This window comes from Balaenoptera borealis (assembly GCF_965194805.1).
Source record: "Balaenoptera borealis genome assembly, chromosome: 7".
In the NCBI taxonomy this organism is placed as follows: Eukaryota; Metazoa; Chordata; class Mammalia; order Artiodactyla; family Balaenopteridae; genus Balaenoptera; species Balaenoptera borealis.
The window spans coordinates 68,461,602-68,483,282 of NC_138864.1; the positions used below are offsets into that span (position 1 = coordinate 68,461,602).

Below are 21,681 nucleotides of genomic sequence, written 5' to 3' on the forward strand. Positions count from 1 at the left end.
TCATCTTGCATCCCAGAATGTACTTCTAAATCTTAAAAACTTAATAAACTATTTTTTTGCTCAATCTGGAAACAATGTTTTATAGTGACATTTCTTTTTATCCATTACCATTTTATTACAAAATGGTTTTACGATATTGCTATTGCAATTTGTGCCCAAAAAAAAACCCTTTAAAATTCAGTAATTCTGTATTTTCCAATGGACACAGGGAGGATTATTATTTTGAAACTTCTAAAATAACAGATAGCACTTATTTAGTGTATATTTACTATGCACAGATATAGTTCTAAATACCCATTTAACATAACACCACCTTCTGAGGCATGATCTATTCTCACTCCCACAGTACAGATTAGGCTACTACGGCACAGAGAGTTTAAGCAATGGATTCAAGTCTACACAGCTAGTAAGGGACAGAGCCAGGACTCAAACCCAGCCAGTCTGCTCTTAACCACCATATTATACCTATCTCCTTAGGAAAACTGCTGAATTTCCTAGACAGTCAACCTGAGATAAATGCCTTTCTTTTAGACAGTATGGAAGTTTCATCTGTCTCCCCCCTCTAGTGTACTCTGGCTGGAAACAAAAGTCTGTTGAGAGTGCACGTCTACTTGGTTATAATGTTCACCTGAAAATGCAGGAAAAGAAGGAAAGGAATCTCATGGGAAAAAGAAACCAGTAAGGTGCATTTTCAAATATTTTGTCTCTTATGAGACCTTAAAATAGAAAATTTGGACTTGTAACATTTGCAAAGATTCCATGGGAGTTTCTAGATAGGGCCTGCCTATTAATTTGAATTTATGAATAGTCTCTCTCATGAGCAACAATCCCATTCTATTGCTCTAGTGGTTGGATTTTCTTCATCAAAGGGTTTGCAGAAAAGGTGGCCAAAGAATAAAAGGAAAAAATAGCATGTGAGAAATTAAGGAAAAATGTGATTCTGGCCCTATTTCACAAATCATTTCTGTCATTAATATTTTCCATATGTAAAGTGGTATTCTGTCCTAAATGACCTTGTTGCCTTAGAAACAAAACATAGATGTTTCTCAGAATGAAGCCTTTGAGAATGAAGCCACCTCAGCCTCTCCCATACATGAGGGTCAAGAGTGGCACTCATAAGAAGAACATCCCATCGGTCTCTAAAATCAGTTAGAACTATCATCACGCAAGTATCTGAGAAGCCATATCCCTAGGACCAAACTGGCAATGTCCCTAATGAGAGAGCACGGCACTCCTTCTCTGTGAGGGCCTAAGAACCCTACGCCACCTTCCAAGGGCTGGTGTGGTGGTTCAGGTGGCAATCCCATCTGGCCATAGAATGAGCCCTCCAATGACGAGAAAGAATGGCTCAAGACTGGCAGGCCTATCAAATCACAGAGAACAAGTAACCAAAATTAGTTTTGAACAAGTAAACACAGTAGAATGCTGGATGTGCCAGGCCCACATTAGGTAATTTTTGCCATTTCTTGATGTCCTTCTGAGGTTATTTCTGAAGGGTGTTTTCTTCTCAAATCTCATCCAAATCTACTCTTTCCCAGGCCCTCTTTGTGCTCTGGGAGGAGGGACTGCTCACCGTGGCCTGAGCAGGAAATAGCTTGTGACATGTTGAAGCATCCTAGCATGAGAGCTTTGGTGCTAGGGCCAAAAGGGCATTAGGAATTATCCCTGACGTATTTCTCCAAGGCAAAGCAGCACATGTTAATCCTCAAACAATTTAAAAATACTGTGATATTTATGTTATATAGTAATTTATCTTAATAGACGTATTGCCTCCCTTCTTCTAACTTCTTCCATTGTTCTATTCTAGGACGTTCATACATTTTCTGCAGGGCTTTTCCCCCTTAAGTGTTTTCTTCTTGTGCTACACTCAAGTATAAGAAACTCAAAGTCCTCTTACTTTTTGTTCAATTTAGCTTCTGAGATGTTAAGAAAACTCATAGAGAAATAGCACCGGTCTGGTCCAGTTTAATAAATGGATATGGTCAGGGTAAATAATCTCCAGTGAATCAAACATCCAGCCCACATCCAAAATAAACAACAGACCTAGTATTAGTGAGTAAGTGAAACTTATGTTTTAAAGGAAGTAAATGAGGGCAAATGAAGCACTTAGCCTACTCCAAAGCTCTGCACTGCACATGATCCTTGGACACCCCACTCCTCCTTACCTAGCTCTGTCACACTTCCATCCCATTTTTTGAGGTTCCCAAGCATGGTAGATAATTTTTTTTAGTAGTTGGTGCTCTTATAAAGAAATTAAGTAAATGAGAGCTAAATGTACAGATCCTGAAATTAAAATTGTAAACCTAGTAAACATCCCTACACATCATCCTGTTTTCTTCAAAATGCTCTATGAAAAGAGGTTAGTTTTTAAAACAGGGATGGCTGTCAACCTTTGACATAGCTATTAGGAATGCGTATGTATTTTGGTAGCTGTAAGAGTACTAATCAAGTTTCCTTTTAGTTTCCGTGCATTATACCTTTAAACATTGCCAGTCTTCTTTCAAATATGAACCACTGGCAGGAGAGTTAGATAGATATGTACACGTCCATCACTGTTTTTGAAAAATCCAAAGCAGAAAATCTAGTGACAATGGGTCAGGAGTAGTGCTATCGTATCTGAGAGAGAGAAAAAAATTATTATATCTACACTCACACATGTTTAAGATAAGCAACAAATAAATATTTGTTGAATGAATGAATGAATGAGGAAATAGACTTAAATGGAGTGAGCTGTCAACAGCATCATACTGCAGACAGGTCAAATAGGCAGGACCTATGCAGTCACTTAGATTGTCAATTTTGCAGGTTTTGGAAACCTTTGAGAGATTGGGGAGGTGACAGTGGATTGTGGAAGGAATTAGAGAGAAGGGTGCGATAGCCAGGAATTTTGACCATTCTTCCAAGATATTTGGATAATAAACAGAAACAGGAGAGTGTAGATGTAATCCATCAGAAGCTTCTTGTGCATTTAATATTGTGCATTTAATAACTTAATGCATTATTTATAATTCCATTTTCTTCTAAGAGAGGCATGGAGGCTTGGAACTTAATTTTTTTTTTTTTTTTTTTTACAGTTTCAGATATACAAGTTAGAGTCTTATGTTTTCTATAATGTCACTATTTTCACTAGAACAGATATATCATTAATGAAGATTTAGTAGTTTTAAAAATTCATTCTTTAGTTTTGCCATTATTTGAATATTGATGCTTGATTTGACTTAAAGTTAGCTTAGCAGCTTTAGTAGGTCAACCTACTGAACATAAATAATATTTCAACTGTGGTTTGGAAAGAGTTCAAATACCACAAATATGAACTACGAAGAAGCTGAAACTTTCTCCTCAAACTAGAACGTTGCGTAGTTTTATTTCAGCTCTCACACAACTCAAAAGCCTAAAAATCCCCTAACATCATGATGTTGCTTTCAACCACTAAAAAAAAATCATGATTTCTAATAGGATATAATTCCTTATAACTTGATGGGAAGGAAATCAGGTGAAACATGTAGACATCAACAATCCCTAGTACAGAATAATGAAACAGAAAACTTTTTTAAGTTCACAGCTCTCAATACAGAATGACTATATTTTTGGCTTCATGAAAAGTATTTTTAAGTCCAGGGTATTCAAGCACGCCAGCTTTTCCAGTTGTCCAAAACCAATAATGGGCCTTCTGGTTCTCCTGGCAGGCTAACACCTTTGAACAAGGTTGCGACTGCTCAGTGTAGAGCAGTGCGAAGAGAAGAATCCCTTTACAATTTTAATTACAAATATCTGTCTAATGCAGAATCAGAGCCAAGCTGCCAAACTATGTGGCTGTTTTTCTTCGGGGATGTCAAATTCTAAATGCTATTTCTGTCCTGGGCCTAATCAAAGGGAAAGAATCATTAGTAATCCAGCGATTCTTGTTGTGGAAAGGGCTTTGACCTACATGCCTATCTGCCCACCAGGATTCTAAATGAGCTTATTAACTCATTTGACGTGAGACAACTAACAGTGACAACTTGAAGTGGCTGCCAGAACATGTGGCGTGTCAGCCATTGGCTTCAAGACAGATGATTTTCCTCCCCAAATCTCTGACACATATGGTCCTCAGCAGATGGGGTACACCCTGCGTGCGCGTGTATGTGCGCATGCGTGTGCAGAGCCTGCCAAGACGAAAACTCCGATGGATCAAGGCACCCAAAATGCTGCCAATATTTCCCACAAAGGTGCTGAGTCTAACCCACAGGCCCGGTCAAGTGGGGCCCTAATGTGGAACACAATGAGTTACTGCAATGTCTTCAGGGCGTTGTCAGAATTTTTTTTTTAATACTTATATCAGTGCTCTTTAATTAATTCAAGTAAGTTGCAGCAGCAACAGTGCAGCAGGGAAAATTAAGTTTATTCCAAGAGGAAGTTTTTTTTTTAAATTGTGGTAAACTATACATAATATTTATCATTTTAAGCATTTGTAAGCATACAATTCAGTGGTATTAAATACACTCACAATATTGTGTATCCGTCATCACTATCTGTGCTCAAAACTTTTCCATCATTCTAACGTAAACTTTGTACTCTTTCAACAATAACTCTCCTCACTTTCCTCTGCCCCCAGGCTCCAAGAGTAGGTTTTTAGGAAACATATCACGCTGTTATGAACCTCTCTTCTCTCGTAAATTGGTGTCCTTCTTCTCGGATTTACGGAGAGGGTTCACCCTGAATAGTTTCCAGCCACTCATTTTGTGCTAGAGGAGTCCTAAGAGTGTCCACCAGAGCCTAGATTCTTAAAAGCTCGCCTGATGGGCTGTGGAACAGTCCTTCCTTTTAGGGAAAATGACACACAATTCCTTAGGTTTTATTATATATAACGAAATATGACTTTCCTATTAGATTGAAACATATGAATCATCCTTTTGTAAGTCAAACCTAGCTGTATATTGTCAATTTCATTTGCTTTAACCTAATAGCAATCAAGAAAAGGAGTTGAGTTACTAAAATCTGGTACAACACTACAATTTTCATCACATTCTCCACAAATTCTTTGTTATTATGGAGTTTTTTCTTCTTTGAAAAGCGTAAGTAGGTAGAGTATGTGAACAGTGATCTTTTCTCTTACCCAAGTAGATGTTATTAAAAGAGACTGCAATTGGAGATTTTAAATAATGATGGTTCCAACAGTGCAGTTGCTTAATAACTGCTTTATATGTAGAGTTACATTGTGTGATTACAGTATTGCCAATTATTATTTATGTTAACTTTACCACTAATTCAGTGACAACATTGATCCAGGTAGACTTTATGTGCCTGAGAGGGCATGTAAGTTGGCTTGTAATAGTATATATTTTCATGTGGCTTATTTTTATTTTAGAGATTCTTTGTCTTCATATGATGATTCTTCAACTACGGGTAGATTGTAACTATCTGATTTTTGTGTTTTTCATCCCGTAACAAAGATACAAATTTAGTCTGCAATCAAATGATTTTTGAAATACTTTAAGAACGGAAAAGTCCCAAGAGGCAGTTTTGCATGGTGGTTAGAGCACTGGCTCTAAAGCCAGACTGCTGGGGTTCAAACCCAGCCCTATACTGTATTAGTTCTGTGATTTGGGAAACTCACTTTTCCTCCCCATACCTCAGTTTTCTCATTAATGTAATGGGTTAAAAACAGAGTTGTTCTGAAGATTACATGAGTTAATACATGAAAAGCACTTAGAATAGCACCTGTTACATAGTAAGTGCCATATGTATTGGCAACAATTAAGCAGTTAAGTATTTTGACAACCCTCTTTTCATTAATGTAGAGCAAAGCTAGCCTGATATGTTTTCTAAAAATATGCCTCTTATTACATAACACTCCTCTGAAATAAGAGAAATTAGGAACTAAAAACAGAGCTTGATTTAACAAGAATTTGATAAATGTTAGTTTCATGCCTCCACCACCCCCCTGCTTTTCCTTCTTTCCAAAAAAAAGGGCTTTTCTTGACTTTTCTCCCAAGCCTTTGTATACAGTAATCACTTCATTGAGTTTCAGCTAAGAATGTATTTTGTCCATACTTGAACCATTTTGCACCTGCAAAATGCTCATTCATCATTTTCTTCCACTGGGAAAGTATGAGAATATTTGTCACAAGACTTAAAGTATTACAGTTGGTGCTATACATATCTGGAAAACGATAAAAAGAAGTTGCTAAAACATCTTTCTAATGTTAAAAGCCCAAGGTATGACTAAATTATTTATAATTGTATTATTCAAGAAAAGGTAAAGTTCTGTCCTCAAAAAATTCAGAGTCTTGGACAACCATTCATTATTTATTATTTTAGGGAAAGGAAAGATGTTGACTTTGGTTAGAGCCAGTGCCAGGAATAAGAAGTGTTGGGTTTCTCTAGCTGAACTTTCCATACAGTGTAACCTTAGGCCATGTATTGGCCTTCAACTGAAAAACAAAAATGATTAATTGTATCTGGGTAAGTCTGTAGCAAAAACTGTGCGATAAGTACTTTATATCACTATGTAATGTATGCACAGTCGCTCTTAGTTAAAAACGTACGTAAACCAGTGGGAATGGGAATGCCAGAGGAGCAATTCCAAACCCCCAGTTCCCCCTGCCTAGACCAGGTTTCCTGTTTTGTTCACCTCTAGCAGCTGGCACAATATCTGCTCCTTAGTCACTGTTCAGTAAATGTTTGAGGCCTGGATGGTTGAGTAGATAATATCAATTAGCTAAACATTGAGAATGGAGAGCTGAGCAAAATCACATGACATCGTCCCACAGTCTATGGGGAGACATATTAACACATGCAGAAATGCAAAGTTGCAACTGTAATGAATGCTCAGAAAAAGAGGAAAATGATGTTATCAGTGCCTCTAGAATAGGGATTTTACCTGACCAGAGAGGCCTTCCCTGAAGCCATGTTGTTTAAAATAAGATCTGAGGGATGAATAAGGATTAACTAGGAAAAGAGAGAGGTAGCCACATCCCAGATAGAGACAACAGCACATGCAAAGACCCTGTGGCAGGAGGGAACATGGCAAGTACAAGGAACTGAACAAAGGCTAATGGTGCTAGGGTGGCTAGAGAAGAGGCAACTAGTAACAAATAGTTTTGAAAAGGCCACAGGACCACACCATGCAGGGGCTCACGAGCCTTGGAAGGAGCTCTGTCTTTACCCTAAGAGCAAAGGGAAAGGACTTGAAGGGTTTTACTCAGATTAAAATGAGAAGATTGCTCTGGCAGCAATGGATGGGTGGGGGAATAAATTAGAATGTGCTAGAATGGATGCATGTAGAGTATTAAGGACTTTGCTGTAGTCTGAGCAAAAGATGATATTGATTTGGGGTAGGCTGTAGAGGCATGGCAGAGGACACAGAGGTGGATGGATTTGAGATTTATGAGCATATTGTTAGGTGTTGGTGATGCATTGCATATGATGGATAAGGGAGTGAGATACGTTAAGAATGACTCTTAAGTTCTGGCTTGACATGTGGAGGGATCTTGATGCCCTTCCCTGAAATAGAGAATGCTGGAAGATGATCAGGTCTGTGAGTGAAAGAATATGACTTTGTCTTTGGAAAGGATGAGTTACTTTTGAAATTCTCTTTTTCCTGACTTCTTTTATACTGCCTTTGTCAGCTCTCCCTGCCCCCTTTTTTTTTCTGGGCCACTGTCTTCCCCAAATCCCCACAAGACATCTCTGTGTTCTTTCACTCCCACCCAACTTAAATGTTGGTACTCTCCATGGTTCTGACCCGAGCCTCCAGCCCCTTTAATCACTCTAAAGCTGCACTGTCCAATAGAGTAGCCACACGTGGCTATTGAGCACTTGAAATGTGGCTAGTTGGAATTGAAATATGCTATAAGTGTTAAATACACGTAGGATTTCAAAGGCATAACATTAAAAATAATGAAAAATAAAATCATTAATAAGAGTTTTATATTGCTTATATGTTGAAATGATAATATTTGGGGTATATTGGGTTAAGTAAAATCTGTTATTACTTCCTTAGTGTGGCTACTAGAAAATCTAAAATGACAAATGTGGCTCACTGTATATTTCCAGTGGACAGTGCAGCCCCAGACACTGATCCTGTTGTCACCTCATTCCTGTCTGCTTGCCCCACAGAGCTGCTTACTGTCCCCAGAACATTTCACATCATTTTATGCCTCATACTCTCTCCTTTTCCAGAACTTTTGTCCCCCTTCTTTCCTACTAGATTAAATATGATTCATACATTGTTGTTCAGAGCAAATATCTCCATTACTATATAAAACTTTCCCAATTCCTTAAGGTAGAATTAAACATTTCTGCCTCAGAGTCTTACATGCTCTGTTAATACCTTTTTTATAGCTAATTCACATGCTTATATTTTGTTTTATATTCGTTTGCCTCTCCAGCCAGATTGTAAGTGTGTGCAAAGTGCAGGTGAAACCTGATTTATGTCTATAATTATGTTAGGGCATACTGGGTACCAGGTTGGTGCTCAATGAAAGTCTGGTGAATAACAATTGCTCTACACATATTATACAGCTACCATGTGACTGGTTATGACTTAGATGTTTTAAGGCAATATTTCAAATCCTCTCAACAATGCTGCAAGGTAGATATAATGATCCTCATTTTGCATATGGGGATCTTGCAAAAGCTCAAACTGTTAGTAAATTATAGAACCAGAATTCAACTACACTGACTGAATCAAAAAGCCATGGTTTTTTTCCCTGTGATACCATGTATACTGAAAAATGAATTTAAAAATGGAGATTATATTCCTACATCATAAAATAGGAAAAAACACCAATTTCCTAAGATTGTTAGAAGATTAAATGCGATAATCTATATGAAGTGTCAGGGCAGTGCTTGAAAACAGTAGGTTTTATTAAACATTGGCTTTCCTCCATCTTGAGGTCCATAGCATAGGCATCTTTAATTTCTGAGAAGGATCAAAGTGGTTTACCTAACCTCCTCGATGCCCCTCAAATGCTTACACTCATGTTCACTTTCATTCACACTCATCCAAAGGTCATGAGACACAGACTTCTCTGGGGCTATCGACTTTAACCCAGTCCTCTTTGTGTACCCCCCTGATGTTTAAAGAAAGTGGAGTAGAGAAATAATAAGTAGTACTGAGGGTATTCAATCTGTGGGTGTGTTTGTTGGTGAGGATTAGGGCAGGAATAATAGCAAAAAAGGAATCAAGCCTGGAGTCTTTCAAGGCTATGTTCCCTTGGTGAATTCCAGAAAAATCATTTGGAGTAGAGTGCTGCCTCTTTTCTTCCCGTTCTGTCTTATCCAGCTATGGTATTTTATAATCAGAACCACTTTCTTTACCATCTCAGGAATCTTTGTAGGAAAGGGAAAGGGGAAGTGTGACAGGGATAGACATTAATTGTGGACCAATACTGTTCTGCAGGTCCTAGGTTGAGATGCAAGCCTCTCGGGAAATAAACTTAAGCAGGTAAAGTGTGAAGATATGTTGCTATGGGGCTGTGTTCAGGTAAGGGAAAGTGGCCCCTCTATAACCTCAGATCCCTGTAATTCCCCTGGAAAAGCAATATTAAGAAGTCTCTCAGTTGCTGTTGGTAGGGGACCAAGGCTAAAGGGAGCTCATGCGCTCAAGGGTAATATAGTTCCTTATCCTCTTGGCTCTCCTGGCTCCCTCATTTCAAGTTAACAGCAGAACCAGTGCCTTGTCCAGAGTTGGGAAACTTTCTCACCAACCTGTGCTCTTGTTTGTTTTAGATCAAACATAGGGACAAGTACACACTAGGGCAGAGCTTCCACTATAAAACACTCAAATTCTCCTCCAAATACATAATATATTGAAAAGCCTTCTGATCCATTACAGAACAAAACTACATACCAAAGGGCAGGGAATGAAGAGAATAGGGAACTTAGAGCCTTATACCATTATTATTATTATTACCATTATCATTATTTTAATGGTGTGTTTTACCTCTCAAACTAGCCCTTTGAGTTTAGGGCCTTTGTTTTAAACTTCTCTGTATTTATTACCATCCACATAGCAAGTACTTGGTGTTCCTTTGCTAAGTGATGGAAACATTCACCCTTATGCCGTGTAATGGACAAGGAGATTCCAGCTTGAATGGAGAGCACAAGAAGTTATAAGGAAAGATTCTTTGAAGTTAAAATTTGGAATCTTTAGGAAACTGAATATTCTCTGGCACTTAAACTTGAGATTAAGAAAACAACTTCAAATTTGGGGAGAAATTTTATATTCTCCCCAAAGAGAGAATATTTGTCTGATATTATACAGAGAGAAATTCCATGGCCAAGAACATGTAAAAGATAAGAATGGCAATTACTTGGCTGCTCCAGAAAATTTAACCTATATTAAAAGAAAACTAGAACCTTGAATTTTAAAGGGAAACATTCAGGTTGATTTATCTGCCAGATTGACTTGTACTCAAAAGGATAAACAGAAGGTACTTTTCAATTCAATCCATTGAAACGCCAAAGCATCATGAACTCTTACAATCAACTGATTTTGAGACAGGTTTTCTTTGTTTGATTCATCTTGAGCCTCGACATATCTTTTGAGGAGCCGATTTAACTATGACCCTTCTCTTTTCTCTTCTGTTCCCCTTTGCATTTGGCTAAAGTCAACAGACTTCTTTCAAGTAATACCTCTACCATATCAATAGAACATTGCTCTAGTTACTAAGAGTCCCCTCCAAAATCACAAGCCTCTGGGGAGAATTGAGGCTTTAGCTTAGTGAAAATTCCTTTGTTCCCCTCAACCTGGGAGAAGGTTTGTCTCCACTTCCTGTCCCATTTTACTGTTGGTTTATAAAAGGATGAAGAGAAGAGAAAAATCTGTAAGTTTAGTGAAATTTTAAATAGCAAGTATTCATTAACTCCAACACAAGCATATTTTGAAATCTTTCTTAACATAAATTAGAGGTACATGCATGTATGTAAAGAGAAAGACAAATACCATATGATACCACTTATATGTGGAATCTAAAACATGACACAAATGAACATATCTATGAAACAGATACAGACTCACAGACATACAGAACAGACCTGTGGTTGCCAAGGGGGAGGAGGGTGGCAGAGGGATGGATTGGGAGTTTGGGATTAGCGGATGCAAACTATTATAAACTATTAAATACAGAATGGATAAACAAGAAAGTCCTACTGTATAGCACATGGAACTATATTCACTATATATTATCCTGTGATAAACCATAATGAAAAAGAATATATATATGTGTAACTGAGTCACTTTGTGGTACAGCAGAAATTAACACAACAATCAACTATACTTCAATAGAATTCTAAAAAAATAACAATAAAAAAAACCGAAGGAAACACACCAAAAATTAATAGTTGTTATAGATAGATAATGTAAAATTTTCTTTGTATGCTTTTCAATATATGGCAAATTTTCTACAGTGAAGATTATTTTGATAAACAGAAAAAATTAGCATTATAAAAAAAGAAATGGTAATCAATAGCCACTCTCCTTTCCTCTATCAACATGCCAAAGGACCAGAAGCTTGAGAGACCTAAAGACCCATATCCCTGTGGGTGATACTGAGGTGTGAGTTTGGGCAGGCCTGGTAACCCCTCTGGGACTCAGGCTCCTCACCTGTGAAATGCAGGAGTTTGAGTGCCATGGTCTCAGTTCTATAATGCCTGAATTCTATGACGGGCCTGCCACATCACACACTATATTAACTGAAAATGCTTCTTGTTTCTAGTAACAAACATCTCAACTAATGGTGGCTTAAATCACAAGAACGCTTTTTGTTGAGTAAACAGAATGTTTGAAGGTAGGTACTCTAGGACTGGATCAGGAGCTCAGTGAGGTTGTCTAGGAGCCAGGCTCTTTTAAATTTTTTCTGCATCATCCTCTTCAGCTGTTGGCATTCATCTGAGAGACTGTTGCCTCATGGTTACAAGATAGCTATCACATCTCCAAGTAGGAACAAAGGAGCAGAGGCAAAAGTTTCTCTTTGCATCCAGTAAGGTCCCCACATCTCATTTATCAGAACTGAGTCAAAGGGTTAACCTAGATTAATCAGTGGCAAAGGGAAAGATTCTACCCTTGTGTTAGACGGATTATCATTCATCCTACACATCTGAGGGGGAAGAATAGCTGCCCACTGACCTGAACAGGTCAGAGTTCTAACAGCAGGGAAGAAAGAAGGAAGAGGATGATCGTTGGGTAGAAAACAAATGTGTCTGCCAGAAGCACTTAATAAAGATGTATTGAACAAATGAGTGAGGGCCACGTTATAACTTTCATGGATCCTAAAAACTTTTGCCTTTCTAGGTACTTTCCTCCATAAAAACGTTTAAAATTATATTTTACAACTGAGTTGGTATAAAGAAAAATGTAGTCCAGGCTGTATTCATTACTATATACACTATTATTATGTTTATTTTTTATTCTGATTTCAAAAATTAAAATGGAGACATTTTCATGAACCTTAGTTACTGGGTCATGGCTAAGTCCATCTTGAGTCTGTGTTGTCTGTCCAACTGGATGGTAAACACTTGAGGGTGGAGACTGTGTGCTAGGTTTTGTTGATGCCCTCAAAGCCCCTATCGCATCACTATACGTCTAAGAGCTGCTCAACAAATACTATGGAGTTGACCTAACACATCACTGTTTCTTCCTCTAGGGTGAACCTGGTCCTCCTGGTCCTTATGGTCTTCCAGGAGCCCCTGGTATTGGACAACAAGGTATTAAGGTAAAGATACTGGTCTCTCAGCCCATTGATGACTACTGAATTTATTGTAGGGCTGGGGGAGCTGTGATTTGAACTCTGCTCAGTGTTACTCTCATGGATACAAGGAGGCTGTCTGTATGAGTTACTTACAGGCTGGATGCTTGGACACTGCAATGCCCTGGTCAGGGGCAGTTACCACAAGAATACTCTATGTATTTTTTGATTTGGTTGGAATGAAAACTTTGCTTGTCTCCAAATACCCACCCTCTTGCCAACATACATCTAGTTCTGTTGAGTTTTCATGGTTTTTAAATGTTGGCATGAAAAAATGTTACTGGGAAGCGAAACACCTTAACATGTCAACTATCACCTGCTCACATCAAATAAGCACAGAGGGGCAGAAACCAGAAGAACCATGACACTGAATAAGTAAATGTTGACGGAGAGGTTTGTAGGGAACTAGAACGGACTAGAACACCCAACAACCTTGGGTGCTCTACATCATGCAGGATGTACTAGAGCAGAAGTGCTTATTTTAAATGGCTTTTCTATGTCATTGGGAAAATAAGACTTCGACGCAGGGCTAAAACAGAGAGCAGTACAAAACAGTGCACTTTGAATGTAATCAGGTGTCACCATGGAATGCATTTAGACAATAAGCACATTGAGATTCCAGGGAAGGTGGAGTTTATACTGGCAGGGTTACTGGAGAAGGGTTCTGAAGGAGAAGAAATGTGAAACAGAACTGAAAGGCGAGGCGAAATGGAACAGGGCAGGGGGGCGGGGGACACATCCCCGGATGGTGGCGAGGGGGCAGAGAACAGCACAGGCATTGTTAACTTGGTCATTTCAATAACCAAAAGGAGTCGTACACAGTCTGACCTGTCAATTGCTACGTAATCGTTTCTGAAAGCTGAAATTGCATTTAGACAAGAAGGAATGAGGAACGTTTGGGAGTAATTTGTTCACTTAAATTCAAGGCATTTTTCCTCCTCTAGATTTTTTTTTAATCTTTAAGACTTTGAAAAGTTTGACAATTTTGCTATTTATCTTTGTTGAAATCTCCAGAGTATTTTGTGCTATGTGTATTCTTCATTTAAAAAATCAAACTTTCATTCAATTATTTCTTCCTCTTAGGAGGAAAGAGGCAAGGAAGGAAGAGCTGGGCCTCCAGGACCGATTGGTGTCGGGGAGCCGGGCCAGACAGTGAGTAGCAAGAAATTCTAGGTGGAATTAAAAGGACAAATATAGTTCTTATGTGCTCTTTTGGGTTAGAATAAATGTTTAAACTAAGCCATCTTTATCTTTTTAAACAGCAAAAGACGATAAATATATAAAGACCAGATCCAAGTGTTATTTTTTTATAACACTTGAAATAGGGATATCTATCTATCTATCTAACACTTGAAATAGGGAAAGCTATCTATCTATCTATCTATCTATCTATCTATCTATCTATCTATCTATCTATTTATATTTATAGGATATGTACAACAGGCTCTCTCTTACTGTAATCTTTTGTGAGATTAATCAGCTTGTCCTAGAAGGAAGGAGTTCTCATCTGTCAAAATTTCCTAGCAGATAGGAGATATAGATTCATACCTAATGTCTCTACTTTGTAACTGACTTTCCTGTAACCATGAGAAAATCACTGAGAATAAGGACCTTGCTCATTACCTAACCCGTGAGTATACTCTAAAGCTAGAATTGATCATGGTAGACAGGTAATACCTGTGTTATTTGCAGCTTCTACCTTATGTAGCTTTGATATTTACTATTGTTGGAAAAGAAAAAAAATTCTGTCAAAAGAGAGCTGGAGAGGAAATGAATAAAACATGACTATTCTGGAATAAGAAGCTTTTTAACTTTTCAAGTAATCATTATTCTCCCAGGAAAGAACAGTAGCTGACTTGCTGGGGTACAAATAAAAACAACTGATTGTGAATAGTTGGTCACCCAATTGGGCTTTGCATTGCATAGTTCCTCACATATAACATTAACAGAAACATGTGCTTCCTTGCTGAACTCTGAGAATGAAATGGTACCATACTATCTGAGGGCCAGTCTTTTCACCAATGTCTCGATACACTAATTCAAAAAAGAGAACATCATATAAAGGAAAAATCACTGGTCTAATTATCTACTATGTTTCCACTAACTAGATAGGTCTCTTAAAACTAAACTACTGAGAAAGAAGAATATGAGCTCCCTGCAGACACTGCTGGTTCTACACTGGAGAGGCTGGAAACCTAGAAAACCGAAACGACATCAGCTAGAAATATACAGGCCCAGATAGGTTGCCATGTATAGAGGGAGTACAGCAGAGAATTTGGGAAGTTTTAGACAGAAATGAAAAAATCTTTTCACAATGTTCTGAATAAGTGGGAATAAAAGTGAGCTTCAAGTTTCACTGTAAAGTCTTTATGAACTGTCCAAAAGAACCTGAGATTTTTGAAGCAAGCATAAGATCTCTTCTTTTTCTTCCACATGCCTACTTTTAACTTAATAAACTTAATAAAGAGCTCTGCCTTGCTGCTGGATCCTAGGAGAGACTGCATGGCTAATCATGGGACAATACATGACCATACATGTTGAATTTTTTCTTTTTTTGGCTACGTTAGGTCTTTGTTGCTGCACGCTGGCTTTCTGTAGTTGTGGCGAGCAGGGGCTACTCTTCGTTGTGGTGCGTGGGCTTCTCATTGCAGTGGCTTCTCTTGTTGCGGAGCATGGGCTCTAGGCACGTGGGCTTCAGTAGTTGCAGCATGCGGGCTCAGTAGTTGTGGCACACGGGCCCTAGAGCTCCCAGGCTTCAGTAGTTGTGGCACACGGGCTTAGTTGCTCCGCGGCATGTGGGATTTTCTGGGACCAAGGATCGAAAACGTTTCCCCTGCATTGACAGGTGGCTTCTTAACCACTGCGCCACCAGGGAAGTCCATGTTGAATTATTCACCATGAACTGGGTGTTATACAAGCCATCTAGGCTATGTGTCGTAGAAGTTCATCATTATTCTTGAAGATACAAATAGTTTCATGAGTAATTGGCTCAGACTCCCATGGCATCTACTCCATTGCTACTTTTCCCACAAGCCACACCTATAGCCCCATATGAAGAGACAAAGGAAGAACAAAACTGAGCATGTTTTGCTGGCCTAGCTGGAAATAGACTCCTGTCCTCTTCATGAACACAGAGTATGAAGATATTTGTGTCCTAGGTGAATGCTCACCAAACCACATCCATTTTAAAGAAGGCTCTAAACAAGTAGACAGGATGTCAATCAATCTATTTGCACAGCTCTACTACCATCCAGTCAGTTTTAATGAGTGGCTGGGATGGAGGTTATACACAGGATCAACATAAACTTCCTTTTAACAAACCTAGTATGGATACTGCCACTGCTGAGTGACCAACCTGCAAAAGGTACATGCAAGCCTGATGTCATCTTTCTCTGGAAAGGGCCAGTCACACTGGTAGTATCAATATGTTGACTAGCTGGAACACTTTCATAATGGAGATGGTCATGATGATGGCCATAATTGGTGGGGAGGGGGGTCAGGCAATTAATCAAGTAAGGATTTGCCATTACTGTCCACCATTGAAGGACTTACTGAATGTCTCCATAGATCTACTATGATGCATATAAATATGGATATATTTGTGTGCTTCAAATTCATGGGTTTCATGAATCCGAGAATTCAACAATTTTGAAAGTTCTTAGTTGTTATCTCTTCAGATATTTTCTTTTTCCATTCTCTATTTATTTAGAAATTCTGTTAGACATTTAGTTGTATTTTAAGGTGATTTCCTCAAATCTGACTCATAATTCACAAATTTATCTTTGTCTGGTTATAAAATGTCCTTAAATCATACCTTGTATTTTTAACTTAATGAGTATTTTTAAAAATTCTTAAAGCTAATTTTAAAAATCTGCTTTTTTTTTTTTTACTAATGTTTTTGCTATACTGTCCTCTTTGCTTCTTATATTTCTATTCTTTTCTTAAGACCATTAAAGTATACTTCCTTTTTTGGTCTCTATTATTTTATCCTATTATTTGGCAACCTTGGGGAAGTTTACATTATATTGGCTCACTTTTACTCACTGAGAATTATTTTCTTGTATGTTTGGTACTCTCGCATCTGAACTCATTGTCAGCCAGGCTTAACTGTGAAATCCCAAGTGTTCTGTGTGGAGCATGTTTGAGAGAAGTGTGCATTTGCATCTCTTATGTACTCCAGGCACATCCTTGATGCTAATGTCTTGATTAAGGTGTCCCCAGACCACCAACATGGTGTCACTTGAAACTACAAACCCATACACAGCACAGGACCAGGTTAGGAGTTTTCGGGCCCATTTAGAGCCCAAGTGAAGGTAGACAAGATTCTTGTCATTCATAACACTGTGTTTATGGGATGGCTTTTTTCTACCCTGCCCTTTCATTGAAGATATATAACTTTGAAGGTCTAGCTTTATGGGGGGGATCTTAGTTCTAATTTTCTCCTTGTTTTCCATCGAGTGAGCCAAAGTCTTTGCTCCTGGTTCTCCCTCTTAGACTACAAGACTTTGTCCTACCATACAACCACACTTTTTACCCAGAACAGTTATAGTGTCAGCTTACATGCTTACCTCTAGCGTTCAGTGCTCTTTTTGTTTTGGAACCCTGTGATTTCCCTTATTTATTGATTTTTGGGGCCTTCATTTTAAAGAAAAATGTATATTACTTGCCTTTCTGTTTGTAGCTAGAGAGTTTTCATGATATTGCCAGAACATGAAATTCTTGTTTGTTTTCTTGCTAACCAATCACAATTACACAAATTAGAGTGACACTGTGAAGTCTCTGATTTAATTGGGAACTAAAATCATAACAAAGATGGGAAGGATCTCAAGTAATACATGAAAATATTCTCCCAAAATGTCATAATAAAAAATCAACAATGAGAGCTTTTTAGTTATTTCAAAGTAACATAAAGACTTACCTTAGGACTGACAAAGGTTCTGCTGAAAGAACCTTTGTTTCTTTGCCTGAATCATTTCAAGTGGTTTCAGGTTTAGTACTAACTACTCTTTTTATATAACAGTGATAAATAAATCTGATCGACTGAATTAATATTCCAGCTCCATGACCTAACTTTGAACTGTCAGCTACCTTCTTTAATTATATGATTACCACTGGTTTTGTGTTGGTCTGACAGATGACTGATTCATGAATAATAAATTGATTCAGACTCTCAGGGTGATCTGTTTGTTTTTTGTGCAAGGATACTCAGAGCACTATCCGTGAAAAATATCCCCTGAAACAAAACTATAATTATTTTGAAGTTAAAAGTAAAGTAGATTTCACTGTTTTAATATTAAGGATAATTTTTATTATTATTGAGCATATTTATATGTAGCATATGCTTGCAACGTATATTGAAACCACTTTTATTGATTACCCACACTATTGAGATTATTAAGGAAGATAATCAGATAATGGACAGTCATATTTTATCTTTTAATGTCTCATATAAAGTATTTCTGATCAGACTCTGTTAGCTGATAATTAGTTCCTTCCACTAGATATTTTTAAATTAGAAGTGTTCATTAGAAGCCAAATAAGAATGTCGTAGCTATAATTAGTTCTCATGGCCTTTGAAAAGGACACTATTTTTTACGAGCATTTTTGTCTTTTAAAAAATAATCTTCAGAACCTAGTGGCAAGACAGGAATAAAGACAGAGACCTACTAGAGAATGGACTTGAGGATATGGGGAGGGGGAGGGGTAAGATGTGACAGGGTGAGAGAGTGGCATGGACATATATACACTACCAAATGTAAAATAGATAGCTAGTGGGAAGCAGCCGCATAGCACAGGGATATCAGCACGGTGCTTTGTGACCACCTAGAGGGGTGGGATAGGGAGGGTGGGAGGGAGACACAAGAGGGAGGAGATATGGGGATATATGTATATGTATGGCTGATTCACTTTGTTATAAAGCAGAAACTAACACATCATCGTAAAGCAATTATACTCCAATAAAGATGTTTAAAAAAAAAATAATCTGTTGGTACCGTCTTAATAAATTAACAGTATAGTTCATCTAACCCAAGTACTTTCTCTTTCTCTTCTCTGGTTGGCAGTCATCTTTCATCTTGACTGTTTAACTGGAAAACTTGAGAATATACTGATGGTGTAGAATATTACTCTTGACAGTTTCCAGTAATTAAACCTTGAATCACTCTTTTTTTTTAATGCTCCTAAGTGACTGTTCACAAGCATTAACGCTGTTCTCAGCAGCTTGGAACACATGACTCCTAAAAACCTTCATTATTTTCATTTTCACCTTGGCTAACGTATTCTAGAAATGCCGAGACGAAGGAAGGGTCTGTGCTTACTCTGTGCAGCGTGCCTCTCTTCATATTGCTTAACATAAAGCCGTTCACTCTGAGACTACCTAGTTTGTAAAAACTTTATAAAAGGACATTCTTAGCAATTGCAGGATTCAAGGGAAATATAATTTTGTTAGTGATAGCAGATATTTATTGAGTGCTTAATATGTAAGAGCTTTAAATCTCTCTGAGCTAATCTTTATATTAATACGTGCGGTTGAGGTAGGTACTATTGTTACCACCATTCCGATGACAATGCGGAACTTTAGAGAGATTGAACTATTTGCTTAAGATCACATTGCTAATATGTAGCAGAGCGGGGGCTTGAACCTCAGTGCAAATGACACCCAAATCTGCTTTTAGTTATCATGCAAGACTGTAAACTTTATGAGACAGGGAGCAGGGCTGCCTACTGTTTTCAGACCCTAGCACAGTGACTCGCACCTACCAGGCTTTTGGTAAACATTTGTTGAACGAATGGGGAAAAAAAAATGGAATGGACTGGAAAAAGATTCCTTTGCATTCAATGTAAATTGAATTAGTTTCATTTGTCATATCGGTGGGGAAGAAGAATAATTTGTTAATATTTTTGGTATCATGTGTGATATTAGCTAGGGCTTGTCTGTTTAGTTTGCAATCTAGTTTTCACACTTATGTTTATTTTCCCCCCTCGTTAATTGCTCTAACATTAGAGTAAGCTGTCATGGATATTAGAGCTTTGATTAAGGTCTTGGATGGTTAAAAGCTAGTTTTCCCACAAGCATAGCAATTTAAATTGAATTAAATGCTAGCTTTTTCCTTCAGTTAAAGTCTTTACTAAATTGGCTATGCACAAATACTAAAGAAGACTCTTTTAAATATACAGTATTAGGGAAAGGCAAAAAAAATTAAATATGGGATACAGTTAGCTTTCTCTCTCACAAATCTGTAGCTGTGATCAGTCACTTATGAGCATAATGCTGTATCCTAGTTCTGCTACCAGGCTTGAGTAGAAAGTATCTCTTAAATTACCCTGGATTACTGTATACTGAGTCCCAGGATCACTCAGAGTGTCTGCAGCGGGCTGGCTTTGGGGCTCTGGGCAACTCAGTAGACCTTGTTCCATCAAAGATTTACTGCCCTGGCAAGAAAGCCCTAATTATCTTTCTAGGTCCATTAGAGGAAAAGCTCCAGTTCATGCTTCTACAATTCTTGTTGTTAGTCCCTTTTCTACTTTTTTTTTTTGCCCTCTGGCCAAGAAGAAAGAGGGGAAAACTTTATAACCTTTTAAAATTCCAGGTTTAAGTGACTATTTTGCTGTTATTTTTCAATGAGTATGTTTCCTGTCAGTCCATTTCAAAGCCTGGGACTGTGTTGTTTTTCTTGCCTTATGTGAGAAGTCCTCACCTATCTGAGTGCCTTTTTAAGGAATAGCCACATGGGCTTCTTACTTTTAAACACCGAGATGGAAAATCCTGTTCCTCCTTAATGATTCTATCACGATTCCTACTTGCACATAAACCTCCAGTGGATTCAACCAGTTCCTGAAAGAATTCAAGTTTGAATCTAAATTTATCAGGATGGAAATTAAAACAATATATGAATAGAATTCAGGGCTTTAAAACAGCTGTGTAGTGATTTCTTCACAGGGCTCCCCTGATACCTAATTAAATTATTAATCACTTCACATCCTTCTCCAGGCCACACAGTCCTAGATTTTTAGCCTTTCCTCATAGGATTGATTTCCTCATCCTTATTCTGAAGCATCACTTAATTTCCATTTTCCTCCCATGTGAGAACACCAGAATAGAACATCTTATGCCAATCAAATGGAACAAGTATTTAATACAATGAGAATATTATTCTTCACAACTCTATGATTCTACTGATCAGTATGGAGTTTACTAGAAGGATTCTCACTAATCCCATGAACAGGACTATGCCCATGTGAACTGAAATATGACCATTTTCTTTCTTGCTGTCTCCTCCCTTCCCTCTCCTCCCATTCTCTCTCTTTCTCTCTCTCTCTCTTTTCTCTTGCTCCTCATCCCCTTGTATCCTAACCAGGGTCCCCGTGGGCCTGAGGGAGCACCAGGAGAGAGGGGCTTACCAGGAGAAGGACCTCCAGGACCAAAGGCAACAACAACACCTTCTACACTGAGGAAAAATGCTTCGTATTGCATGGTCATGAATTACAAATTTAAAAAAATGTGTCCTAGCCAATTATCCCAGGTCAAGTATTCTCCTGACCATCTTCACCCTATTAAACAAAGTAATATGTAAATTTCCCCTTAACATGAAGCTATAGTGACATTTGCAAATATAAATAAGTAACTGAAAGGCTACTTCTTCATATAATTACTGCATATGAAATTAGAGAAATCTCTTAAAGTATTTTGTCGTCATTAAAGTCACAGTGATAAATAGCATCTTTATGCCCAGAAATTAAGTTACTGAACGTGGCTATACCAAGCTTTACCCACAGCTTTGTTTTGTGAAACGTACAGAGGAAACAGTCTAATAAAACAATTTGTCATAGTACTGCCATTAACATAAGAAAGGGAATGTGGGTGGGTGGAGGGAACTGGAGTTACCATATTACCAGAAGGAGCAAAATGTTATGCAAGGCCTACCTTTTACCTGGCAACTGAGAATTTAAA

General features: G+C 38.0%; 1 protein-coding gene across 1 annotated transcript in view; it reads left to right on the plus strand.

Moving 5' to 3' along the window:
• The window catches only part of COL28A1 (collagen type XXVIII alpha 1 chain), a 167,618-nt gene that overhangs the window by 44,169 nt on the left and 101,768 nt on the right, over positions 1-21,681 (plus strand). The window contains 3 exon segments of the mRNA XM_082400425.1: positions 12,630-12,698; positions 13,815-13,883; positions 21,089-21,157. Of these exon segments, the coding sequence (XP_082256551.1) occupies positions 12,630-12,698; positions 13,815-13,883; positions 21,089-21,157 (207 nt within the window).